The sequence below is a fragment of the Cynocephalus volans genome, chromosome 12, assembly GCF_027409185.1.
Source record: "Cynocephalus volans isolate mCynVol1 chromosome 12, mCynVol1.pri, whole genome shotgun sequence".
Taxonomy (NCBI): Eukaryota; Metazoa; Chordata; class Mammalia; order Dermoptera; family Cynocephalidae; genus Cynocephalus; species Cynocephalus volans.
Genome location: NC_084471.1, coordinates 8,997,160 through 9,025,000, shown reverse-complemented (window position 1 = coordinate 9,025,000; position 27,841 = coordinate 8,997,160). Strand labels below are relative to the sequence as shown.

Here is a 27,841-nt window from a genome sequence, read left to right as displayed (position 1 = left end):
TAGAGGTTCAGTCCTGGTGGATTGTGTTCTCCCTCTTGGTTCTTTGCAGAGGCACTTGGAGCAGGCCACCCACCCAGCCTTGATGGAAGTTTTCCTCTCGATTCTATACAACCTCTTTGTCATCGTACCCCACATGAAGGAGAAGTTCTCCAAGAAACTCGGTAGGCAGCAGGCAAATGTGGAAGTTGGGAGGCATGCACCTTAGGTAGCTAAGTATATGCTGTGAAATGGATGTTAAGTAGTTGTTCAGAATCTGTATCCATTTCTTCCCAGTGTTGAGTGGAAGGAAATATCATACAGCAATCAAAAGTCATTAAAGGCATTTCTCGAATTTATTGATACTTCCCTGAGAGTGTCCAAGAGGGTCCAGGTCAGAGCCCACAACACACCCCCTCTCCCATTCCTGTCATACACCATATCCCTCAGACCCAACAATATATTTAGCATCTCTGACTCCTGAGCACTGAATGCCAGAAGTACCCCTCAGTCATTATGACAACTGAAAAACGTCCCCACATATTTCCAAGTACCTTATAGAGGAGTGGTAGCACTCTGTGTGACAGCTATTGTCTAACTATACACTGAAGTTCCTTCCTAAAATTGAGCCCAAGCGGCTCTTGACTCCTTTGGCCTTTTCTAGGTCTTCTTGGATCTTTTAATTTTCTTCACTTACTAGTCACTTTTTCTCTCTCAAATGTAAACCTTCTGTTTCCACTTCTCCGGTTTTCACCCTGTAAATACCTCAGTCTACAGAAGAAGCCAAGGAATTAGAGTCAAAGTCTCCTTTATCTTCCTTAGAAATTGATAGTGATTGTGAGAATGGAAAGAGAGAATAGCCAAAAAAGGAAGAGGGAGGAGGGAAAAAGGTAGTAATAATTAATAACTAATAACTAACATTTATTACATTCTTACTGTGTGTGAGACACTGTTTTAAGTGCTTTACATGTACTGATTCATTTAGTCCTCACAATTTAGTAATTGTGTATTATGATTATCCTCATTCTACTCATGAACAAACTGAATCTCAGAGAGGTTAAGTAACTTGCCCAAGGGCACACTATAAATGGTGTGCCCAGGATTCAAACCTAGGGAATTTGGCTCTCGAGCCTGCTTTTTAAATCTCTATGCTATGCTTGCCTCTTATCATTATCATTAATGTCTTTTCTTTTGTTCTTGTCACATGGCATGCAGTAGAATGTTTTGTGCAACAAGGCTACCATGGAGAGATAGCCAGTGCTCAGTTGTGCAGGGCCTTGTTGACTATGTGAGGAATTTGGCCTTATCCTAGGAGCTTTGTTGAGTCTTAAAGAAGGGGAGTGACACACTCAGATTTCTGTTTTAGAAAGATCTTTCTTGGAGCAGTGTGGGACATGAGTTAGAGGGAGGCAAGACTGGAGGCAAGTAGTTCAGACTCTTGCATTAACTCAGGTTGGTGGTTGGAACTAAGGTGGTGTTGGGGTGATAGAACAGTTGGATGTAGGGTGTGAGGGAGAGGGAATTGTTCAGAGTAATGCCTTGGATTCTGGCGGTCATCTAGGTGGATGGTGGTGTTTTTATTGAGAGAATGCTCACTGGAGGAAGATTTGGGGAGACAGTAGAAGATGTAATCAGTTTGGGTCAGGGTGAGTGTGAGATGCCTGTGAGATGTCCCAGTGAAGATGTTAGGTGTGTAATTGACTGTGTCTGAAAGCAGGAGAGAGGCATGGTCTTCAGCATACAGCATTTCATTCATTGAACAAATATTTATTGGGTACCCACTACATGCAAGACAACGTCCTAAGGCTGAGGATAAGCAGTGAACAAAACAAACTTCTGTCCTTGTGGGGCTGACCCCCTAGTGGGGAACAAATGAGATTCCTTAAGGGCAAGTATGTACAATGAGATGATGAAAGGGGCCAAGACAAAATCAAGAGCAACATTTAAAAAAAATTTTTTTACTTTTTTATTTTTTTATTTTAAAACTTATTTTATTTATTGAATCAAAATTGATTATATGTATTTTTTGGGTTGAACATTGAGATATGTTGATCAAATCAATATTACTAGCTTATATATTGTCACAAATCATAATTATTCTTTATGCCCCTTGTCTCTCCCCACCCCCTCTTCTTCCCCCCTCCCCGCTCTGATAACCCTAGATTTCTTCTCTCCTTCTGAAAGAACAATGGTTATTCTGTTAATCTGTTGCCTAGATGATCTGTCCAATGCTGAGAGGTGTGATCAGGTCCCCCCATATTATCGTAGAGCAGATGCTTCTTCTGACACTCTGAAATGGGCTTTGTGGAGAGACACATCCTCTTCTTTTCTTTATCTCTGCTGGTGATTGTCCTTGTGTGAATGCACTCCAGTGGTTGAAGGGCCATCTGTGTGGTGATTGTGGTGTCTAGCTGCTTTTGAGGCAGCCATGGTTATTGTGGTGGCTGTGGTGGGCCACCCATGTGGAGGTGATGTTTTTGGCATGCTCTGTGGCACTGGCAGTGTGCCTGGTTGTGGGGTGTGTCTGGTCCCCTTCTCCATGCCTCTGGTCACCAGGTGGGCCCCAAGCCACTGGTGGGGTGTACCTGGTTGTGGGAGGGCAGTCTAGTCCTCAGATCCATGCCTCAGGTACTGGGCAGGCCCCAAGACACTGGCATGGTGTGTCTGGTTGTGGGAGGGGGATCTGATCCCCTTCTCTATGCCTTGGGTTCCCAGGCAGGTCCTGATGCTCTGCTGCACTGTGCCTGGTTGTGGGAGGGCGGTTCAGTCCCCTTTTCCATATCCTGGGTCCCCGGGCTGGCCCTGAGGTGCTGGCATGGTGTGCCTGGTTGTGGGAGGGGGGTCTGGTCCCCTTCTCTATACCTCGGGTCACCGGGCAGGCCCTGAGGTGCTGGTGCAGTTTGCCTGGATGTGGGAGTGGGGTCTGGTCCCTGGCTTCATGCTTCTGGTTCCCAGGCAGGCCCCCAGGTGCTGGTGGTATGCCTGGTCTGGAACTAGTTTTTTGTCCTTTGCTTACTTCTAACATGGGGGAACTTCCTGTGGGAACCAGTACTTGAGCTGTGTAGTTAAGTTGCTGCTTTGCTTCTTTTTCCCTAGGGAAGGCTTTTTGTGCAGCTCAGGGTTTAATGGTTGATCTTACAGATACTTCTGGCTCTCCCAGAGACCCAGTGGATCTGTGTTGTGTAGAAACTCTGATCTGGGTCTGAGTTTTTTCATCAAAATGCACCCTTTGCAATTCTGCATTCCCAACCAGTCTCCTCTGAGTGGTCCTGCACTGATTTGGGGGCAGATCAGCTGTCCTTGCTGTGTCCCAGTGTTCTCCTGGTGGGCCCATCTCCCAAACCGCCCGTGCTCCAAACACTTCCCATGGGATGGGCCCTGCGCTGGTCCCTTGCGATGACTCACTGGCCTCTGAATGGCTCCCTTTTTTCAGGTGTTCTGGCTCCTTGCTCCTGTGTGGGTCCATGGGAACCCTATTAGTGGTCTTGCTGTCCTGGAGGCCACCAAGGCCCTCTTCTCCCCTGCAGCCTTCAAGTAACCCCATCCGAAGGGCATAGCTGCGGCTTCTGCCGGCTCCTGCTCCATGTGTTCATCAGCTCCAGCCTTAAAGCAGCCACGGCCCAAAATGCTCAGAGCAGTTGTTTCTTTCTCTCATCACGGTTTCTTCCACCTTCATGAACTCCGTAGGTCTCTCCTCCTCTTCCCCTGATCTCCAGTGGCCCCAGCTTGGCTGATGTTACATTTTTATAGTTATAAATAAATTATTTGATTTGTGGAAGAGAGTGACACCAGGAACCATCTATTCCACCATCTTGACTGGAACAAGAGCAACATTTAATAGTCAGGAGGAGGGAGAAACTCCAAAAGACACTGGTAAAGACTAGTGAGTAGTTAGAGGGTAGGAAGAAAACCAGAAGAGTATCACACTAAGGAAGCCAAGTGAAGAGAGTTTTGTGGATTAGGAATGTCAGATACATCCCAGAGGTCAAGAAGGGTGAAGATCAAAAAATGTCCGTTGGACTTGGCATCACAGAGGCTGTTGGCCACCTTGGCCAGAGCAGTTTCAGTGAAGTGGTTGCAGTGGACGTGAGACTGCAGTGGGTTGAAGGAAGAGTGAGAGGTGAGGCAGTAGAGCCGAGATAGACAACTCTTGATAAGTTTAGTGTGAGGGGAAAGTGAGAAATGGGGGTATGACTGGAGGACAACATGGAGTTAGGAAGAGTTGTTTTACTCCCTAAGATTGGAAACAGCTATTTCCAGTAGCTGCTGATAGGAAGGAGCAGAGGAGAGACTGTTGTTGTTAGCCCATGTAGGTTGGAATTCTTGCCCCATTCTTTATTTGTTTATTGACATGGGCAAATTAATTTTCTTACCCCCAATGCCCTCAGCTAGAATATGGTGATAATAATGAGAATTCGGTGAGAAAATGTATATAGATTTCCTGAATGACTGTACCCTTCAGCCATCGTAACAACTGACATATACTTCTTTCCTTCTTTCCATCATTCTTCCTGCCTGCCTTACTTCAGGATCCAAAAGGATCCAGTCTTGGGGTCCTGGATGGGATGCAGGAGTGTAGATATCTGGGGGCAGCGAAGGGCAGGGGGCAGCGGATGTATAGAAAGGCTGTGAGATCTACAGGGAGATCTTTGCAGCAGGAAGACAGAGAGGACAGGATTAGAGGCCAAACCTGGAAGAGGGGAAAAGGAATCAGGCCGGGAGGAGGACAACAGAAATCTGTAGCAGGAGGGTGGAGAAACTCTGGATTCCCCAAGACACTGGGCGAAGAGGACCCCTTCCAGAAGGCAAGCTGGGTGCCCCCTCCCTGGGGGAGTCATGGGTTAAATTGTTGCCTCAGAGAGTTACTGTTAATTCCCTGCCAGGTGCTTTAGCTCCAGCATAAAATACAGATTATCTTCAACTCTGGAGCTAGTGAAGTGTGAGCTCCTGATGTCTTCCTTGTCTAGGATACTTCTTTTACAGGGGCCCAGGGCAGGCAGGACAGAGGTCACTATCGATAGAGAGACTTAGTGGGGAGACTGGGAGGAGGTAGGCAGTGCAGAGGCCTGGGCTAGGGTCATAAACTAGCACAGAAGCTGTTATCAGACCCCTTGTCTGAGAACCAATCCCTTCCCCACAAGCAATTCAGAGGTGGGGATAAAGCAGTGACTACTCCTGTTCTTCTTGAATATGAAATTGGATTATTTTCTACAAAACTGGGAGAAGGGGTAGAAGGAGCAGATGTGCATTTCCTAGGTCCTTGTCAAATATACCAGACTGTAGTGACAGACAATTCAGAAAGGAAGAAGATGAACATTTACTCAGCACTTACTCTGGGCCAAGAACTTGTTAGGTATTCTACATGCATTGACCTTACGGAGCTTTACAGCAGCCTGCAAGGTACAGATATCAAACCTGAGTCTTAGGGAAGTTAAGTAACTTTCCAGAGTCACACTACTAGATAGTGGTGGAGCACATTTCGAACCAGGTCTGTGTGATTCTGAAACCAGTGCTCTTTGATACTACTTGGACTTAGGAATCTGTGTAACAAGTCTGCTTTAAACTGCTCTCTGCTTTCTTCCCACTTCTCCTAAGCTGCCTCATCCTTCATACAACTGACCCTGGAGCTGAAGGCCAGGTTCTGCAGTGGCCTGAGGTATGTGTAGTCTCAGGCAAAAGGGGCCAGTGTTTTTCTTGACTGGACAAGTGGAAATTTCTGGCTGGTGTGTTTTAGTCATAGCCCCATGGTGGGGTTGACACAGAGTCAGCATCGCTCAGCAACTGGTGGGATGAGCTGGACATGTTTCTACAGGTTGTATTTTATCTGGTATGGGAATGCTCTTATTCCAGGTGATATTTGGATAGGCACTTGTCACATCAAAACTGGAAGGGTTCTAGGGCCAGCCCGTGGCTCACTTGGGAGAGTGTGGTGCTGACAACACCAAGCCAAGGGTTAAGATCCCCTTACCGGTCATCTTTTTAAAAAAACCCGAAGAATCTCAGAGATTCATTTGTCTAACCCCTCACTTTACAAGTGGGGAAACAGGCCCTTGGAGGTGAAGGGATGCAATGTCTGTCAAGTTCTAGTTGCTGCCAGGCCAGCAATTCTAGAGGAGAAACTTTCTTGTTCAAAGTAGAGAGGTTGCCACTTCAGTCTCTGTCTTGTTACATTTCTAGAACAGCCTTCCGCACCTTCCCATTTGTGATTTGCCACCTGCCTCTGTATTTACTAGGAAGATTCATTTGTTATGCCCACAGCCTACAAGGCAACTACAGTGCAGTGTGTAGCTCTCCTTCCATATCTTTGAGTTGAACGCTCAACATTCAGGATAGAATATGGGCATCTGGAGTCAAAGTCAAAATTTTAGAAGTTTGTAGTACTCCTTGACTACCTATTTTGGGTTCAACAGTTTCCTCTTTTTCTAGTACTCCCCCAGCCCTTTCCTGGCCCAAAAATACTTTTTTGTTTGTATGTTTTGTTAGATTGGAGCTTGGTAGTCCTCCTTGATTTATTTATTTTTTTTAATTAAACTTTTAGTGAATGCCTATATGGGTGAAGGGCTTAAGTTGCAGCTATGGGCAATAGGTTCCATATTTACTTTTCGTAATCACCTCAGGACCTCTTCTACCATGGCCATGGTTAGAATTTCACTGGGCTGTGGCACAAAGCAGTGGTGTCCAGGCATATGGCAGGAATAATGTTGTTTGAGTCAACGTAGCAATGTTTTTTCTTTTGTTCTCTCTTCTGCCTCTAAGTTACTCAGCTCTAAACCAGGTGTGTTCCAATTTCCTCTACAACATGTGCCTCAACCTCCTCTCATCTCTAGAGAAGACAGGACCACCTTCCCAAGAAGGTAAGATGCTGCAGTTTCACCACTCATGAGGTCTGTGGTGGTCTTTACAGTCTGGATGCCTTGCTGATTTGCTGGATTGTGAGTCAGTACAGTAATGGAGTCTCGGGCTGGCTGGGTAGCTCAGTTGGTTAGAGCACAGCCTTGGGACACCGAGGTCTAAGGGTTCAGTTCCTGGTACTAGCCAGTCGCCAAAAAAATAAAAATAAATAAATAATAATAATAAGATCTCTTTGCCTTATTCCTCTTTGCCCAGAGGAGTCATGGAATGATGGAATTATAGGCAGATTCCTAAGCAGGGTAAATAACAGAATCAGAAAACAATGGAATTCAAGATTCCTGGCACCTTAGACTCTAAGAGTCGAGAAAGACCTTAAAGCTCATCAAGTCCATTTCCTTCCTCCCAACCATCTCTGCAGTATCCCCATACCAAGTCCCTTTCTGTCTGCTTGTTCACCTCTAGATTCCAGTGCTCACTATAGCTTGAAGTCTGTTCCATTTCTTTGTTCGTTCAAGAAATATTTCTTGAGCATCTACTTTGTGCCAGACTCTATTCCAGGAGCTGGTGAAAGAGCTAGAGATACAAAGCCCTGCTTTCATGGAGTGAGAGAGGCAGGCAATAAACAAATAGATACAATTGTCGTGGACGGAGAGGGGCTGTGAAAAAAATAATACTGGGCAAAGGGATAGAGGGAGATGGAGGGGAGGCAATATGTGTCAGATAGTGTGGTCAAGGAAGGCTTCTGTGAGGAGGTGGCATTTGAGCAAAGATCTGAGTGAAGTGAAGGAGGGCCATGCAGGATCTAGGTGTTAGGTTCGGCGAGACAGAGAAAAGGGAGAGAAAGACTTGAGACAGATTCTATTTCAGCCAAAAAGCTTTATTTCACTAATGTGGAGGGGAGACTGAGCAGTTCCCCCAAACCAAGGAAAGCAGGGGCTTATAAGCCTTTGAGGGTTCTGGCAGAGTAATGGACAATTTCATGATCAGTGGTGTGCAGGGTGATACAGCCCTTGTATTCTGCCAACACCTGGTCGGTTAGGGCATAGGCTTCTAATTAGTGTCGTTACTATATCAGTGCAAAGCGCTCCAGCGTGAAGCCAGCTACAGCAGCCCACAAGACGTTCCTTTGATGATAATGGTCATATTTACCCCTTCCCAGGGGAGGAATTTTGTTGCTCAGTTCCCGGAGCAGAGAAGGGAAAAGGGAGGGGGAGAAAGGGGAGGGGGGAAGTTGCTTAACTGGCTTTGCTGATGTTAAGCTAGCTATGAGGCCTAATGCTAGGCAGCAGGAACAGCAGGTGCAGGGCTGAGAGCTGGTGTTTTTCCTTTTATTGAACATTCATTGAGCTTCTGTTTCATGCCAGGGAGGCCAAGTCTACTGTGGATATGGTGGTGATTACAGTATGTTCTGTGCTCTAAGAGTTTCTCTATTTTAGAACTCTTCGTTGGTATAACATAAAACAATTTAATCATTGTTTTATTTATTCACTCAACAAATATTATACCTTCTTTGTGGGTAAGACTTGGTGCTTGCTGTGTTTCCTCTTTTTGCATTTCCTCTTTTTGCATTTATGAAGATTCTGTGTCCTCTCCTCCCACTCCCTAAACCTCTCTTTCGTCTTTCTCAGTGAGAGACAGAAGCCCAGGTGAGCATTTCCATTACTTCCAGGCTTGGCTCCTGGTTCTCTCACTACACTGGCCACTCCTCTCTGCATTGTGTCCAGCAGTCTACCTGTTCAGGCATGGCATGGCCTGCAGAGAGAATAGCACTACAACTTCTGTTATGGTAGCCTATGACTGTTTGTCAGCCACATCACAGTGGCTTCTCATGCTCAGAGTTTTGGCTCCATTGCGGCTGGCAGCTCCCTTGCTTGTCAGAACAGAGGAGCCCCACATATTTGCTTCCATAGACACTGAAACCTTGTCAAATCTCAGAGTGCCAGGAAGCACAGCAGACCTCACTTCTATGCAGACCGCTTCTTTCTTTTATGTATTGGGGGAAGGACAGGCAGATATGAAAGGCTTGAGGATATTTGTTTCATTATTATCATATTGATCATAGTGTGCTTTGGTGGAAAAAGCCCTGAACTTGGAATTAGACACGACCTGACTCTGCTACCAAATTGCTATGGGATTTCCCTATCCTTACCCTCCATTTACCCAGGACTTGGCCCTGGGTCTGCTGCTTTGGCAGAATGAACTCTTTCCATTGACCTCCAACTTGGATCCCTGCTTTTAGTCTCTCATCCTCCAGCCAGTCTCCACTCACTGCTGGAAGGATCTACCTGAAAACCTAGTTTTAACATCTTGACTTCCCTCGCCTTCAGCCATAGTCCCCACACATCGGTCTGTATCAAATAGTAAATGGAGTTTTCTCTCATCTATGCTGAAATGTGGAAAATAAGGGTAATGGAGTGAATTTTCCATTAAGTTGACTTTATTCAAATTTTAAGCTCTGAAGTCCTTTTCCTTCCAGTCCTTTTAAATACTCCTCTAAATACTCCTTCTTTTATGAAACAGAGGTTTCATAAGAAAGCTAGGAATCTCTGCCCTCAGGATAAAATCCAAAATTCTTTAAGTAGCATTTGAGGTCTTTCACAGTCTAGCTGCAGATTACATCACACAGTTCCGTAGCTCCTGACACTCCACATCTATTCACTGACCGCCCAGTCACACTGAACGGAAAAACGATGTGTCCTGTCGTGCCTTCTGGCCTCTGAACACCTTGCTTCCTGTCACTTGGATTCTCTTCCCTCCCTTCTATGCCTGTTTTCTGTTCACCCTCCACAGTTACCTCCTCTTTGAGCTTGTACTTCCCTCTCCAGCTCCTCTTTGAGCTTGTACTCCCTCCTCCACACTGGAGCCTGGCATTGATCACATGTCCTATAATTGCCTATCTCATTATCTTTCTCATCCCAACAGCTTCCAGCTCCTAGCTCAGTTGGTTAGAGCACAGCCTTATAACCAACAGCTTCCAGCTCCTGGAGGTAGGGCCTGGGTGTCACAGCCTGGCCTAGAGTAGCCACTCAGTGAACATACTTGTATGTCAAATGAATGAATAAACGAGTGTAGCATTTTTGAGACATGTCTGTGTCCTTCCACATGTTAACTTTAGTCTCTCCTGGTAGGTTGAAAGCTGCATAAAAGAAGAGGAACCTCTGATTTCTTCTATACTGCATGTACACTTGCTGCCCCATGCAGTTCTGTGCATGCAGGAGGTACTCGTATTATTACCTGCTCTCCTGCGTTCTTTGTGTGGCTTTCCCTTGCCTTTTCCTTCCCCAGAGCTCTCTACAGTGTCTGAGTTCCTGCATCATGGCCTGCCTCAGATAAGCAGCAGGGGTCCTGAAAGCCTTGCCTTTTTGTCTGATCGCCAGTATGTGGAGGGAGCTGCTCGCCAGATACAGTTCTGCATCCTGCTCCTCATCTACTTGGCCTACATCCACGAGGACAGGTCAGTGCTCAGAGCTGGTAGCTGGCGGTGGATCCTGGCACCCTCATCTGCAGGCCAGTTCAGTGCAATAAATATTCACAGAGGCATCCTCTCCAAACCAAGTGCTGGACACTGGGGACACAGGGTAAAGTGAGAAATGGGCTGTATTCCTGAGAGGCTTATATCTTGGAAGGGGATTAAGACAGGTCGGTAGACAGTGCTGAGAGACAGAGGCTAATGCTAATGAATGTCCTTTGGTATCCTGGAGGGTATTGTTTGTACACAGAAAAAAATTTCAGGGCTGACTAGTTAGGTCAGTTGGTTAGAGTGTGGTGCTATTATACCAAGGTCAAGGATTCAGATCTCTATACTGGCCAGTTGCCAAAAACAAAACCAAAACAAAGCAAGCAAAAACAAAACAAAAAGAACTTCAGTGGTTTACTTTGGTTTTAAGAATTACTATATAATTTATTAAAATTTTAAAATCAAAGGACTGTTCTTTCTTAACCTTTTAAAAAAAATTTTTATTGAGGTAAAATTTACACAATATAAAATTAACCATTTTAGAGGGATTAATTCAATGGCATTTAGTACATTCACAATGTTGTACAACTACCACCTCCATCTAGTTCCAAAACATTTCCATCACTCTAAAGTAAAACCTCATACCCATTAAGCAGTCACTCCCATTCCTCATTCCTTCCCTCCCCCAATTCCTGGCAACCAACAATCTGCATTCTGTCTGTGCAGATTCATCTGTTCTGAACATTTCATATAGATGGAATCATACAATGTTTGACCTTTTGTGTCTGGCTTCTTCCATTTAGCATAATGTTTTCCAGGTTGATCCAGTTAGCATAATGTTTGTAGCATGTACAAGTGCTTTATTTCTTTTTATGGCTGAATAGTATACCATTGCATGCATATATCACATTTTATTTATTCATGCGTCCATTGGTGGACATTTGGGCTCTTTCTACCTTTTGGCTATTGTGAGTAGTGCTGCTGTGAACATATGTACACATGTATTTGAGTATTGTTTTCAATTCTTTTTGGGTATATACCTAGGAGTAGTCTTGAGGGATTATATAGTAGCTCTATCTTTCATTTTTTGTAAACCATTTTACAGTTCCACCAGCAATGTTTAAGGGTTCTGGTTTCTCTACATCCTTGCTAACACTTGTTATTGTTGGCCTTTTTGACTGTAGCCATTCTTAGTGTGTACAAAGTGATTTTTGCATTATGGTTTTGATTTGTATTTCCCTAATGACTAATGATGTTGAGCATCTTTTCATGTGCTTATTGGCCATTTGTATGTCTTTTTTGGAGAAATGTCTACTCAGATTCTTTGATCATTTTTAACTGGGTTGTCTTGTTATTGTTGAGTTGTAAGAATTGTTTATATGTATATCTCTACTTTCATGCATTCAGCTTCCTTAGTTTCCACATATGAGTAAGAACATGTGGTATTTCTCTTTCTGTTCCTGGCTTACTTCACTTAGCATAATGTCCTCCAAGCTTATTCATGTTGCTATGAATGACAGGATTTCATTTTTTTTTTTTATGGCTGTATAGTATTCTCTTGTGTAAATATACCACATTTTCTTTATCCATTCATCTGTTGATGGACACTTCAGTTGGTTCCATATGTTAGCTATTGTGAGTGACGCCACAGTGAACGTGGGAGTGCAGATATCGCTTCAACATACGGATTTCCTTTCCTTTGGATATATACTTGGTAGTGGGATTGCTGGATCATATACGATGGTGTCTTTTGAAGCATAAAGGTTTTAAATTTTGATTAACTCTAATTTATCTATTTTTTTCTTTTGTCATTTGTGCTCTTGGTTTGTATCTAAGAAAACCATTTTCTAAACAAGGTTATGAAGTTTTACTCCTATATTTTCCTTTACAGCTCTTCTCTTTTACAATGTTAGCTCTTACATTTAGGTTTAGGTTTATGATCCATTTTGAGTTGATTTTTGTATATGGTGTGAGATAAGAGTCCAACTTCATCCTTTTGTATATGGCTATATGTTTGTTCTAGAATCATTTGTTGAAAGGACAGTTTTCCCATTGAATTGTCTTGGCATCCTTGTTGAAAATCACCTGACCCATGTGATTTTTTTAGACTTTTTTTCTTATTTAAAAAATGCTTATTGTAAAAATTAAGTAAAATAGTTGGATATAAAGTTAAAATAAAACTACACCTGTCAGTTAACTATTGTTAGGTGTCCTACGTGAACTTATCTGTGCATATAGAAACACATATATACTTCTTATTTTTAATATATATAATGGGATATTACATAAGGTCTTCAGTGTGCTTTTTAACTTAACAGTTACCTTGGACATCTTCCCATACTGGTACATGTGTTAATAGATCTATCTTATTCTTTTGGTAGTTGCTTAATATTTATAGTATGGCTATTGTCCATTTTATTTTTATTTTTTAAATAAACATTATTTTGGAGTAATTTTAGATTTACAGAAAAGTTGCAAAGAACATAGAGTTCTCTTATAGCCCTCACCCACTTTACCCTAATATTAACATAACCATGGTACGTTTAGCAAAACTTAGAAACTGACATTGGTCCACGGTCCATTACTATTAACTAAATTTTATTCAGATTTTACCAGTTTTTTCTCTACTGTCTCTTTTCTATTCCAGGTTACAGTCCAGTATACCACATTGCATTTAGTATTATCCATTTTTAATCATTTAATTTTTTTCTGGTACTTAATCTGATAGGCAAGACATACCCATGGTAGAAAATTCAAAAGGACATACAAAAGGGCATATAGTGAAGAGTCAGTCTCCTTCTCCCACCATCTCCCTTGCATATGTAAACATAAACCCTTCCAACACAGAAAATAGCCCACTGAATGCATTGTTCAGTAATAAATACAAGAAGACAGTGGTGGACTGACTTTCAAAGCAAGGCCCCCTGAACCCCAGAAACAGCACCCTTCTCTGACACCTTACCTCCCAAGAGTAAGCAGGGAGTCCCTGGTCCCTAACAAACCTTGCAGAAAGCATAGAACCATGTGATGTGTATGTGTAACAGTGCTTTGTAGGTATATACAGCACACTGTTTGTGCAAGGTGTCATGAGGCTGTGGGTGTGCTGGGCCAGGATATTGGGCTGAGCAAGGTTGTGGCCAGGTGGACAGATGAGCCCACTGGCCTGCCAGCTCTGCCTTTCTCACTCAGCTCTCCTTGGCCGACAGATTTGTCTCAGAGGCAGAATTATTTGTGGCTGTGCAAAGCTTGCTCCTGTCTCTTCAGGACCAGAGTGAGCGCCCCCCACCAGTGATCTTCAGAGCCTCCATCTACCTGCTTGCAGTCTGCCAGGACAAAGACAGTGCACTAGATGAGGTATGGACCGCAATCCTCCTCCTCCTCCTGTACCTCTTTACATTAATGTTCCTTGAGAGACCATGATGATATATGTATTGACAAGGGGGGTGACATAGAGAGACAGAGTTGGGGTGTTAAGGGAGTGGAGAGGATTAGGGTTCTGACACATACAGAGCCTACATAATTTAGCTAGTTCTTTCAACAGTCCTGGAAGGTGGACATTATTTCCATTTTACAAATAAGAAAATAGACTGAGGTTAAAATAACTTTCTCCAGGTCACACAGTTGATTGTTGGGGGAGCCAGGACTTGCCTGACTCCCTGGGCTCTTTCCTTGATACCTCCTTTGGTTTGTGCAGGAAGAGGGAACTGTGAGGTATTGTATCTGGTAACAATTTATCAAATAAAGGGGATTGCTAGGACCCATATCATTGTTAATCAGGCTGGTCTTGGATCAATTTGATGGTGATTATGTTTGCACAAGTTTTCTCTCTCCAGCTTCTTTGTAAACTCCTGGTGATCAAGGACAGTGATTCATCACTGAATTTCTCACCTGTTTCATGGAAGATTGCTTCTACTCCTTAGCTGTAGACCTTTCAGCCTCAAGCTAAGGATACTCTTCCTTCACTGCCTATTAATTTTGCCTCTTTTTGATTACTGTTGGGGCAAATGTGATGCAAGCACACCTGGTTTAATTTGGATGGAAGCAGGAAGGTGTAGTGGAAGTGCATGCGCTTTCAAGTAAGACACACCTGGGCATACCGTTGTCTCTTTTTGTGATATTAGCAGCCTTTGGAAATCATTAATTCATAAGGTATTGAAAAATAATAATATTATAATTCTGTCATTCTCTGTATTAACTAGAATACTTGTATAAAAAGAAACTTTCTCTCATTGACTTTTTTTTTTTTTTTTTTTAAGATGACCGGTAAGGGGATCTTAACCCTTGACTTGGTGTTGTCAGCACCACGCTCTCCCAAGTGAGCTAACCGGCCATCCCTATATAGGGATCCGAACCCATGGCCTTGGTGTTATCAGCACCACTCTCTCCCAAGTGAGCCACGGGCTGGCCCTATGACCTGTTTTTTAACTCAATTTTATTTTGATATAATTTCACACTTAACAAAAAATGGCGAGAATAGTTCAAAGAATGCCCATTACCCAGGTTCACCAATTTTCTCATTTTTGCCTCATTTGCATTCTCTCTCTCTCTTTCTCTCTCCTCAACCCTACCCCCGCATTCCTTTTTTCTGAACCATTTGAAAATAATTTTCAGATATATCCTTTTATCCATTAAATACTTCAGTATGTATTTCCTAAGAATAAGGACTTTTTCTTACGTAACCACAGTACAATGATCAAAATCAGGAAATTTAACGTTCGACACAATACTATCATCTAATCCATTGTCAATAGTCAAATTTCACTATTTATACCAAAAATGTTCTTTATAGCTATTTTTTTCCTTGTCTAATATTCAATATAGAATTAAACATTGCATTTGATTGTCATGTCTCCCTTTTTAGTCCTTTTTACCTTGGAACTGTTCCTCACCTTTCTTTCTTTCATTTTTGCATTTCATGACTTCATGACCTTCATTTTTTTTTGATGGCTGGACTGTATGGGGATCTGAACCTGTGACCTTGGTGTTATGACTGCGCTCTAACCAACTGAGCTAACCCTTTGATATTTTTAAAGAGTACAGAACAGTTATTTTGTAACTGTTCCTCAGTTTGGATTTTTGTTATGTGTCTTCATTATTAAATTTAGGATGTGTATTTTGGGCAAGAATACCACACAAATGATGTTGTGTCCTCGGGAGGCATATGATGGTGTTTCCCTATTATTGGTAATGTTTATGGTGATTACTTGATGTTGCTAGATTTTTCTACTGTAATGTTACTATTTTTCTCTTTGAAATTAATAAATATCTAGTGGGAAGATACTTGGAGACTATGTATATATCCTGCTCCTCATCAAACTTTCTCCCACTACTTTTAGCATCCTTTGATGATTGCTAGCTGAAGGTTGCAGATGGTGATTTTTTTTTTTTTTTTAAAGATGACCGGTAAGGGGATCTTAACCCTTGACTTGGTGTTGTGAGCACCACGCTCAGCCAGTGAGCGAACCGGCCATCCGTATATGGGATCCGAACCCGGGGCCTTGGTGTTCTCAGCACCACACTCTCCCGAGTGAGCCACGGGCCGGCCCCCCAAATGGTGATTTTTTTGACTCCACTGTTTCTTCTATATTTTTTAGTTGGAATTATACTGTAAGGAAGAGCTTTCCTTTGTTTCATTTTATCTATTAATCCATTTTACTCAACGTTATTTTTGAGAATTATGCATGTAGGTTCATGCTACCCAAGTTCATCAGGAAGTTGTTTTGATTGGAGTGGAAAGAAAGGTTAGGAGAGATGTGAAAGAGAGATTAGAAGGCAGAATAGGGGTCTCTGAGCTTCTTCAGACAGGCTCTGGCAGCTGGCAGGGCTGAGGAGGTGTAAGAGAGGAGCACCCTTCATGGTCACCATGGCCTTTGGTGAGTAATGGGACTGCCCAGGGTGGGTGGTGCTGTAAGGGACACCTCACAGAGGCTTGAGGACCTCTTCCTCAGAAGATTTGCCTGCCAGCTCTGAGTCTCTGACCTTACCTTCCTCGGGTGGTATCTTCTATGAGAAGGCTGCCTTGATACCATCTACCCATGAATGCCTTTTGTGCAGAAGCAGGGTAACCTTGTAAATATGCGTTGTGCTGAAAAGCTGGACTCCTGCATCCATTTCTTGTTCTGCCATTAACATTCTGGACATCCCTGGGGAAGTCCCTTTCCCTTCCTGAGCCTTGAGCACTATATCCAGAAGTGAACAGATTAGGCCAGAGTCATCTCTGAGATCCCTTCTTATTCTCACAGTCCTTGAGCCTTTGTAGGAAGGAGTGGAGAAGATGTGCTGGTGTGTGTCAGAGTGTGTATGTGAGGACCTCCGATAGCTAGAGTGTGGGTGTCTCTGGGGGAATGGACATTTCAGAGTGTTAGGCCCTACCTACCTTGGTAGCTCTCCCTTTTCAGCAACTTCACTCCAGTTTGATCAGCATTTTCTAAGCCCTTGAACACTACTTAGTGCACATGATTTTTTACTTGCTTCTCAACATTTCAGCAACTCAGCCAACATGGATTGACTACTTGACATGTGCTGGGTAACATGTGGGGCCCTGTCAGGTTTGGAATGAATCAGACAAGTTCTCTTCCTCAGAGAGCACTGGTTTGTCAGGAGAGACAAAAAGATCTCTAAGGTGGGGAACTACAGCAGAGTGCACTTCTGGAGCTAGAGGACTGGTCAAGAGCTACCAGAGCACGTGAGGAGAGAGACTGTATCTTATTATGGCACCAGGAGAGGCTTTGTGGAGGAGATGGAGGAGATGAAGGGAGAACTTTCAGGCTGAGAGTAGAGCATGATTTAAGATAGAAATGGGAAGTTGCTCAATCTGTCTGTTCAAGGAAGGAAGCTGAGTGTAATGTCCGTTAGCTAAATCATAAGGGAGATAGAGTGGAGTGAAGCCAAAAAGGTAGATGTAAGTCTTTAATAACATGCTTGAAAAAGAAATTAAGAAAACAATTCCACTTACAATAGCATCAAGAAATTAAATACTTTAGAATAAACATAACAAAAAAGTATAAGGACTTATAGAGTAAAAATTTGAAAACATCACTGTTTCCCTTTAAGTTTTTTAAAAACTAAAGATAATTTAAATAAATAGAAGGACATCAGTGCTGGCCAGTTAGCTCAGTTGGTTAGAGTGCCACCTTATAACACCAAGGTCATGGGTTTGGATCCCTGTACCATCCAGCTGCCAGAAAAACAAATAAACAGCCACAGCAAACAATTAAGACATCTGTGTTCATGAATTGGAAGACTTGATAGGGTTAAGATGGCAACACTCCCCAAATTGATCAATAGATTCAATGCAATCCGTATCAAATCCCAGCTGTCCTTTTTTTGTAGAAATAGACAAACTGATCCTAAAATTCACATGGAAATGCAAGGGACCCAAAATACCCAAAACAATCTTGTAAAAGAACGAAGTTGGAGGACTCACACGTCTGGATTTCAAAACTTATCAAGCTACAGTAATCAAGATAGTATAGTACTTGCATAATGGAATAGAATTGAGAGTGCAGAATTAAGCCTATATATTTATGGTCAATTGATTTTTGATAAGGATGCCAAGACAATGGAGGAAAAATAGTCTTTTCAACAAATTTACAGGGACAACTTAATATCCACGTGCAAAAAAATGAAGCTGGATTCTTACCTCATACCGTACACAAAAACTAACTCAAAATAGCACAAAGAGCTAAATAAAAGAGCCAAAACTATAAAACTCTTAGAATGGCATGTTAGGAATTTGAACATTGTTATACGTGCAACGGGAAGAGGTAGGTTTGTAAGGGTTAATAAATGATTCAACACTTCTCCCCTTTACCCCTTCTGTGCCAGGCCCTGTGCTAGGTGCACAGATTAATCTGCCACAGTTCTGCCATCATCAGTTTTCAGTCTAGTGTGAGAGGTAGATATGCACACTGACAATTACAACACATGGTGGTAAGTATCATAGAGCTAGGTTTCTCAATCTTGGCACTATTAATATTTTGCACCGGATAATTTTTACTGTGGGAGGCTTTCCTGTGCATTGCAGGATATTTTGCAGCATCCCTGCTCTCTCCCCACTAGATGCCAGTAGCACTTTCCTAATCAAGATAATCAAAAATGTCTCCAGACTTTACCAAATGTCCCCTGAAGAGCAAAATCACCCCAAGTTGAGAATTACTGTTGTTAGGTAAGCACAGTGGTGTTTTCTCACTAGAATGCCTTAGAATGAGCCATTGAAGTTGTCTTGGAATACTGAGATGCCAGTACCTTTTCCCCAGTCATGTCTTGGCTATGTTGGGGCTCTTGGGTCCTCGGAAAGTTGTATTTAGCTTCTTTCTTTCTTTGCCTCTAGGCCGTGGTCAGTGCAATCAGAAAATTTCTAGAAATCACCCCGGACCTGCACCTAGTCTACACCCATCATCCCCTCCTGCTCAGGTTCTTCCTGTTGTATCCAGAGCTGATGAGTAGGTTTGGGCACCGTGTCCTGGAACTTTGGTTCTCCTGGGAAGAGAGCAGCTGCGAGGAACTGGATGATGTCCCTTCTGCTGGGCAGCCCACCCTTCCTGCTGGTTTAACGTCCCTGTTCCAGATGCTCAGAAGCAGTCCCAGCATCCTGCTCATTTTGCTAGTAGGTGACCACTCATTCATTTCTGCATTCAGAGATGGTAGGCATCCTCTCTCTGTAGTAGGAGACACTTGGTTTAGAACTACTGCCAGTTTACCCACTCAGCACCCTAAAGGCTAGGGAGGGTGACATGGCCCATTAGAGAAGAGTGTGGACCCATTGATGCTCTTTTCATTAACAATCATGATATTCTGACTTTATTGGAGTGACTGTGGTGGCAGTGACACCAGCATGTTATATACCCCGTGCCCTTAGGTAGCTACATCTATCCACATTCACACATGCACACACATGCTCCCCACCACTCAGACTTAAATCTTTGCTTCCCATCTCTAAGACCTGTCATCTTGTGAGGTCACACATAAGTTGGCTTGATAGGGGCTACATTCATGCTTTGGCTCAAGTTCTTCCTCATAGGAGGAAGAAAGGAGAAACAGCGGGCTAAAAATAAAGCATGAGGGCCGGCCCGTGGCTCACTGGGAGAGTGTGGTGCTGATAACACTAAGGCCACAGGTTCGGATCCTATATAGGGATGGCCGGTTTGCTCACTGGCTGAGCCTGGTGCTGACAACACCAAGCCAAGGGTTAAGATCCCCTTACTGGTCATCTTTTTAAAAAAAATTAAAAAATAAAGCATGAGTGCATAGGGGAGAAGGCAAGATGGGATGCCAGGGAGAGTGGCAGTGGAAGGCAGAGTGAAGCAAGTATTCAGGGTCAGTGCCCCACACATCGTAGATACTTATAAATATTTGATGACCCTTGAATTAGGGGTCTGGACAGCTCTAAGTCTCACTCTCAAAAAAAAAAAAAAAATGAATTCACATCCTCTGAGATATATATAAGGGGTCTTCAAGAAGTTTATGGAAAGATTCCTATTATCTTTTAATTTTATTTTTCCATGAATTTTTTGAAGTACCCTCATATTAATGATAATATATATATTTTTCTTTTTAAACATGAAAAAATGGGCTTTCAGTGATTTGCCCATGGTCACTAGAGTTGGGATTAAAACCTGGATTTTGACTCCCTGATATTTTTTCCATTAAACCAAGCTGACTTCTGAGAGAAACCAACCCTGGTTTAGTGTTATGTCTAAAGGGAGAGTTATGTTTGAGCACTGGGGATGCAGGGAAGAATTGGACCTACTCACTGCCCCATGGTCCAGTGAGGGAATCAGACACAATAAACCACTAACAACTGTACTAACAGTGTGGCAATAAAAGTATGGCAGAGTGCTTGGGTGGCAGGGAGGACAGAAAGGTGTCACATATGCTGATCCTTAAAGGATTTGACAAATAAAACGGTTGTGGGGAGGATCCTTCCAGGCCAGTATAGCAGTATTAAAGTACTTACTGTAATTCAGGGATGTGAGTGGTCTGGTGTGGTTTTGGAGCTTGGAGGACATATGACAGACACAGGTTGGAGAAAGATAGGGAGGGGCAGGTTTTAGAGGCCTTGAATTCAGTCACTCACTTTTTCATTTATTATACATTGATTTGGTACTTACTATGCTCTAAGCATTGGGGATACAAAGATAATTCAGGTATGGTCAGTCCTTGCCCATGAGGAAGTTATAGGCATTTGCTTCGTCTCTCTCTTTTAGGGACTTAGAATGCATTACTGGAGGGAGAGAATCAGAAAACGGTGAGGCTAAAAAGAATCTCAGATCATGAATCCAGGCTATGGGCATGGTAGAAGAGTATAAGCCCCTCTAGACTTCTTCCCGAGTTATTCTGTACGTCTTCCACCCTGACCCAGACACTCACTGGGAATGCCCTCCCGCCCTTAACACTCTCATTTCCTTCCTCTTTGTAGCCCAACCCTCAAAAGTAATTGCCCTCAAAATCTTCACCTCCAACTCATTCCTCCACCCGTTGGCTTCTGTTCCTATCACTACTTGAAACCCCTCTCACCAGGATCAGGAGCAATGTCCTTGCGGCTAACTACAGAGGACTTTTTGGTTCTCAGTTTACATAACCTGTTGGTATTTGATGGTTGTCTGCTTCCTTTTTAGTGGCTCACTCTTGTTTCGGTCATGCCAGTTCTCTCAACTTTCCTCCTACCTATCTTGATGCTCCTTCTCAGTCTCTTTTATAGTTTTCCCTTCCTCTGCTAGCTCTTGAAAGTTGGTGTTCCTCAGAGTTCTGGCCTAGGCTGCCTTTCACTTCGTACATTCTCCCTGGGTTGTCTCATTCAGAGAAGCCTCCATCTTCCTTGACCTCTGTGGAGCATCCAGTCCTGAAGGCAGCTCCTTCCTGCTGAGCTCTAGGCCAGGCAAAGCACATGGCTTTGGTTGCTTCCTGCCTATATGCTGATGACTCAAATCTCTCTCCCCACACTTGACCTCTTTCCTGAGCTCAGTCAGACCCATGAAGCCAACCATCTGTTTGACGTTTCTGTCTAAAATGGAGCTAATTATCTCCTCTTCCAAATTCCCTTTCTCAGTCTGGGTCTTCCTAGGATTAAAGTCCCTTCCTGTCTGAAGGCTGTCCTAGGCCACTAGCTCCAAAGGGCATAAGTACGTAAAAGAAGCAAGCCAAAGAGGAGGTGAATCTCAGAAGAATGAATCCTTAGACAGCCCATGTTCCAGGGAAGCTGGAGTGGACTCGCCACCCTTTGTGCTTGTAACCCAGGCCTTGTCCTTGAATACGCACCGTCCTCATCACCTCTCCTTCCTGGAGGAGGTGGGGGCAGGGCAGAGAGGAGCCCCGTGCTTCACCTAACCTAGAGCTCAGCAGAAGGAGCTGACTTCAGGACTGGATGCTGTATAGAGGTCTCGGAAGATGCAACTTCTCTGAGCTTCAGTTTCCTCATATGTAAAACGGAGATAACATGAGGAAAGATGAGATGGTATGTAGGAACACACTTGGTATGCTGCACACGTAGGCCAACATTCACTAATCATGGACTCTGACTCTGAGCCAGATAAAGTTCAGGGCTGCCTGGTTAGCTCACTTGGTTAGAGTGTGGTGCTGATAACACCAAGCACCAAAGTCAAGGATTTGGATCCAAAACAAAACAAAAAACAAAAGGTAGTTCATCTCAGAGAGACTAATTGAATTGCCCAAGGTCATATAGCTAATAAGGGTCATGGCCATGACTGGAGCCCAAAGTTAATGAGTTTTTCACTAAATTAGATCCTAGGAACGTCAGTGGTAAGAAAACAGCAAGGAACAACTTTGTTGTCTATTCAAATATATAATTTGTACCATTTCTCCCAAGTTTCTAGCCACAGGAGGGGAAAAGAGTCTAAAAATATGTGTTGGTACCAATTTCTGGTTTTGATATGGGTAATTAACAGCCGAAAACAAAGCTGTTAATTGCCACTCTTATCAATGGGTGGTCTTTCGTGTAGGTTGTTGAGATGTGAGAAACAATGATGTCACAGAAGCTCTGTTTATTCCCTGCTTGACCACGTCACCCTCGTTGGTCCAGTCCTAGAGAGTTCTGGACAGCTCTGGGCAGCAGAGACTGCAGAGTGGACCATGGTTCTGCTCACAGCTTTCCCCCTGACCCAGTGGTGGGGTGCACACCTTCCCCCCACATTCACCACAGCAAAGGGCCAAGTAGCCTCTTTCCTTTGGGATCTTTAAAATTCATTAACCCAGATTTCTGACGGACCAGCTCTGTGGCAGTGGGGCAGCGATGTGCTGATGGTGAAGGAGCAGGATTCAGAAACTGGTTTGGTCTTCAGCCCCATGACCTTGGGCAAATCACACCCCTCCTCTGGGCTTCAGCCTCAAATCCTGTAAAGTAAAAGCATTGAACAAAATGATCTAGATTCTCTCTAGCTCTCTCATTCTGTGATCCTGAGCTCCCAGAGATTTCTAAGTCCCTACAAGTGAGAAAGATGAAGCAGATGTCATTCCTTCTTTTTATTAACTCACAGCGTAGTAGAATGTACAACTCCACTACTTTCTTGATAGGCAAACTAATCTGCTCCAGTTTCCTCATTTGAAAAATTGGGGTGACAGCCGTGTGGAAGAGTTATTGTGAAGATGTAAATAATTTATAAACAAATATATGGCTACTGTATAAACAGCCCAGTAACTGACATTACTAGGGGTCTTCAGAAAGTTCCTGGAAAATACATATCATGAAAAAACTATGCATGGGTTTCAAAATGTTTTTGCACAAAATAAACTTGTACTAACTTATATGAGTTGTTATAACACTGTCCAGCAATGGGGGACCCAGCACCAAAGGCCCAGTACTGGAGACCCAGCACTGGGTGCCCAGCAATGGCCCCCCAGCTGGCACTTTGGCTTCGGAGGACACAGGTGGGGATGCTCACAGTGTGGAGATAATACCAAAGCTGTAGGGCTTTGAGGTCTGGAGCCATACCCTGGGGGGGGTTCCTGCCACATGTTGGTCCCCATGGTGGACCAGAGTGAGCTGGCCTGGAGGCTGCTGAGCCGCCACCACGGGGCAGAGCTCTGCTACACGCCCACACTAGATCTGTGCGCAACGCCAACTGTGGGAAAGAGAACCCATACTGCGAAGTGTGCCCCAAGGACTGACCCCTCATCATGCAGTTTTATGCCACTGACTGGAGGTCTTTGTCCAGGTGGCTCTCCTGGCTCAGGACTACTGCAACACTGTCGACCTGAACTTGGAATGCCCACAGATGATAGCCAAGAGAGGTCACTACAGCCATCTGTAGGTCAGTCTTGCCTTCCTGCAGGAGTGGGATCTGCTCCAAAGAATGATTCTACTAGGCCTACAAGAGACTCCCTGTTCTCGCCACATGCAAAATCTGTTATCTTCCCAGAGATTAACAAGACCATGAGGTACTCCAAGATGCTGGAGAAGGCCAGCTGCCAGTTGCTGATTGTGCATGGGCACACCAAGGAGCAGAAGGGGCCCCTGTCAGGCACAGTGTCCTATGAGTACATCAAGGCCGTATGGAAGGCTGTGACCTTCCCTGTGTTTGCCAACGGGAACATCCAGTGCCTGCAGGATGTGGAGCCCTGCATCCAGGCCACGGGCGTGCGGGGGTCATGAGTGCAGAGGGCGACCTGTACAACCCTGACCTGTTCAAGGGTCAGAGCCCTGCCATGTGGGAGCTGGCTGAGGAGAACCTGGACATTGTGTGCCAGCAACCCTGCCCACTGTCCTGCGTCCACACCCACCTCTTCAAGCTATATACCACATGCTTCAGGTATATCAGCAGCTTCAAGAGAGGTCACAAAGCCACGACCCTGGAGGGCATCGCTTCAGGGGCTGAAGCTGTAGTACTGGGAGGAGATAGCCAGGCAAGAGAGAAGCAGGCTGGAGACTTGCTGTTCTCCCACTGGATCTGCCAGCCCTACATTCAGCCAGGGCCCAGGGAGGGGAGCAAGGAGAACGGTGGTGCCCACAGCAAGCAGGCCCTGGAGGAGGAGGACGGTGGCAGAGACATCCTGTCCAAGAACAAGCAGAAGCAGCAGGTGGGGAACCCTCACAAGACCTTTAACCCCTCCCTGAAACCAAAATATGCAAAGTGTGACCAGTGTGGAAACCCAAAGGGCAACAGATGTTGTTCAATCCGTACCATGGCTGCTGCAAAAAATGAGCCTTTGGAGAGACCATGGACTGCCCAGGTCACAGGTTGCTTTTTAAAACCAAATTGGAGAAGTCTCTGGCCTGGAAACGGGCCCAGCTTGAGCTACAGGAGCCTCAGCAGACACAGCCTGGGGTACCAGGCAGCTTCTCTGAAGTTGTGGGCAGCACCCTGGCCTGGAGGGCCAGCAACGAGCTCATCCTGCCCCCACCTCTGCCCCCGACCAAGATTGCTGCTGAAACCTGGACCCGTCTTACTTAAGGAAATGCCTTTTACTCAGGGAATCTCCTGCTGTTTAGTGGAGAAGGATGCACCCATGTCCTCCCGCTGGCCCACACTGGGGGCCTGGAAACACCGCACTTGGAAGCAGGCCTCAGGCTGCTGCACTGCCCTGTTCTCAACTCGTGGTTTTTCAAAAATGAACAATAAATCATTTGAAAGAAATAAAAAGGATAAACATCAAATTTATGGTGAGGCTCGGGTGGAAGAATCGTGAAATCATTGATGCTTTACAAAAAGTTCATGGGGATATTGCCCCAAAGAAATCAGCAGTTCACAACTGAGAGAACTTGTTTTAAAAAGGGACGAGACGATGTTGAAGATGAAGTCCACAGCAGCAAAACAGCCACATCCATTTGTGAGGAAAAAATTAATATTGTTCAAACCCTAATTGAAGAAGACCAACGATTAACAGCAGAAAAGATAGCCAACACCATAGACATCTCAACTGGTTCAGCTTACACAATTCTGACTGAAAAGTTACAGTTGAGCAAACTTTCTACTCAATGGAGGCCAAAACTGTTGTGCCCAGATTGGCTGCAGACAAGAGCAGAGCTTTCAATGGAGATCTTAAACAAATGGGATCAAGATCTTGAAGCATTTCCTTGAAGAATTGTAACAGGAGATGAGACATGGCTTTACCAGTAAGATCCTGAAGACAAAGCACAATCAAAGCCATGACTACCGAGAGGTAGAAGTGGCCCAGTCAAAGCAGAAGCAGCAGCTGGCCGGTTAGCTCATTCACTTAGAGCACAGTGTTATAATAACAAGGTCTAAGGGTTCAAATTTCCAAACTAGCCAGCTGCCCCCCACCCCCCAAATAGCAAAAATGACAGGACAGGTCAAGAGCAAGGTCATGGCAACAGTTTTTTGGGATGCATAAGGCATTTTGCTTGTTGACTTTCCAGCGGGCCAAAGAACAATAACATCTGCTTATTATGGGAGTGTTTTGAGAAAGTTAGCCAAAGCTTTAGCAGAAAAATGCCCAGGAAAGCTTCACCAGCGTTCTTTTCCACCATGACAATGGTCCTGCTCATTCTTCTCATCAAACAAGGGCAATTTTATGAGTTTTAGTGGAAAATCATTAGGTACCTACCTTACAGTCCTGATTTGGCTCCTTCTGATTTTTTTGCTAATCTTAAAAAATCTTTAAAGAGAACCCATTTTTCTTCAGTTAATGTAAAAAAAAAAGGTGAATTGACGTGTTAAGTTCCCAGGACGCTCATTTCATAAAGGATGGACTAAATGACTGCTATAATTGCTATAAAAGGGTCTTGAACTTGATGGAGCTTATGTTGAGAAATTAATTTTATATTTTCATTTTTATATTTTAATTCAATTTTTCCACAAACTTTTTGAAGTCCTCTCGTATGAGGCCCAAGTGGTTGCTCCAGCAGCTGTGGAGGTTTATGAAGAGTCAAGCCAATACACCCGCATACCCCCATCCCTTCCTGCCTGCCCAGTGGTCATCACATCTGGATTTGTCTGGACAGGTGCCCTGTAGCCACATCTCTCTGTGTGTCAGTAACTGTCCTCCCTGGAGAGGGAGTATATGTGTGACCTTGGATTCATAGCACCCAGTCCTCACTGGCCCAGCAAGTTATCCCGTCCAAAGGAATTGGCTTGTTTGAGCTGGTAGGTGCTGGGAGCTATAGTGGGATAGCCTCTGGTGCAGCTTCTGACTGGCTTTGCCTTTAACATATACTCATTAAAATAACTCTGAAAGCAACATAAAAAGCAATGTCCTTTCCCATCTCCCAATCCCAAGGCCTTTACAGCTTGGGGCAGAGATAACCACATGTTATGGCAGAAAAGGTGCCTTGACCTGGTCCGGTCCTTGCTTCTTATCCTGTGCCCTGAATCTGTCCTAGCCCATCCTCTCCCTGCCCTGTGACATCTCCATCTCTTTTTCCTTCCTTTTTCCTTTAAGGCACACTCAGGTTCCCTGTCCTGAAAACAACCTCTTCTTGACATGAATACTTTCATTTGCAAGAGGAAGGCATCCTGGAAAGGACAAATAGCTTTGGGCTTAGTGTTAAGAGATCTGCATTCAAATCCTACCTGTGCCACTTATTGGCTTACATGACCTTTGGCAAGTTATATAATCTCTCTGAGCCTCCCTTCTCTCCTGTTTGGGATAGACTTAATAGGATGGACCTATCCTACAGGATGGTTGTGATGAGTCAGTGCGCCAAGCAAAGCCTTTGGTACCTAACAGGTGCTGAGTGAATGAGAGCTCACCCAGCTTCTGTGACACCATCATCCTGGGCCCTTGCCCTGCCCTTTACTGATCACCTGCCCCCAACCATGACACCCTCTGAGCTCTGGCTTCCTTCTCTTCTGCTCAGGACCTTGTCTATTCCAGCCCAATGGCAACAGCCCGCAAAGTACTGATCGTCCTGAGGACCTTCCTGAGGAGGAATGAGGATGTCCAAGTGGGTGGTCTCATCCGTGGCCACTTCCTACTGATCCTGCAGCATCTGCTGGTGGAGCATGGGTCCTCCCCGTCAGGAGGTCAGTCTGCAGGTGCTGTGTGTATATTTTAACCTTAAGGCCAGTCAAGAGTGGGCATCTCTGCCGTGGTGAGGTCTGCTCCAGGAGAGAGAGTAAAGGTTTTCTCTGCAAAAGAAAAGTCAGGCCAGTGTAGCAACAAGCTAAACCTTACCTCCTTCCTCTCACTGGACATTGGGCACACAACATGCTTGGTTTGATGTGTGTGTGTGATGAGTGTGTTTAATAGGAGTGGTTGTGTTTGATGCATGCATACATGTCTCCACCCTGCACAGAATGTGCTCAGGGCTGTTTGTCACAAAAATGGCAGCCCCCAGTGGGAGGAAGAAAAGTGGGAAATCTGGAGGAGGCTATGGAGGCAGCAGCAGCCAGCAGGGTCCAGGGAGGCAAGTGGCTCTGTGATGTGTTGGAAGCTCCCAGTGGGATCTAATAGAATAGATTCCAAATCTGGAATGGGACTCCCTGTAGTCAAGGAAGTTTGGTGTTTGGTACTGTATGAAGAGACCGAAAATTGGGTTTGGTTAGTCTTTTCCTATTTTCAAAGAGGGAGAATTTCCAAGTAAAATTTCTAAGCAATCAAGAGAAAGTGGGAGGAGATTTGTGGCTCACTTTGTCCAGT

General features: G+C 44.3%; 1 protein-coding gene and 1 pseudogene across 1 annotated transcript in view; both read left to right on the top strand.

Moving 5' to 3' along the window:
• MEI1 (meiotic double-stranded break formation protein 1) overlaps window positions 1-27,841 on the top strand; it is an 81,567-nt gene that overhangs the window by 33,826 nt on the left and 19,900 nt on the right. Inside the window, exons 15-21 of the mRNA XM_063075629.1 lie at window positions 50-161; window positions 5,572-5,632; window positions 6,733-6,830; window positions 10,114-10,282; window positions 13,492-13,639; window positions 18,618-18,893; window positions 27,060-27,225. Coding sequence (XP_062931699.1) covers window positions 50-161; window positions 5,572-5,632; window positions 6,733-6,830; window positions 10,114-10,282; window positions 13,492-13,639; window positions 18,618-18,893; window positions 27,060-27,225 — 1,030 coding nt within the window. The remainder of the gene's footprint in view (window positions 1-49; window positions 162-5,571; window positions 5,633-6,732; window positions 6,831-10,113; window positions 10,283-13,491; window positions 13,640-18,617; window positions 18,894-27,059; window positions 27,226-27,841) is intronic.
• On the top strand, window positions 22,376-24,693 carry LOC134360912 (tRNA-dihydrouridine(16/17) synthase [NAD(P)(+)]-like; annotated as a pseudogene).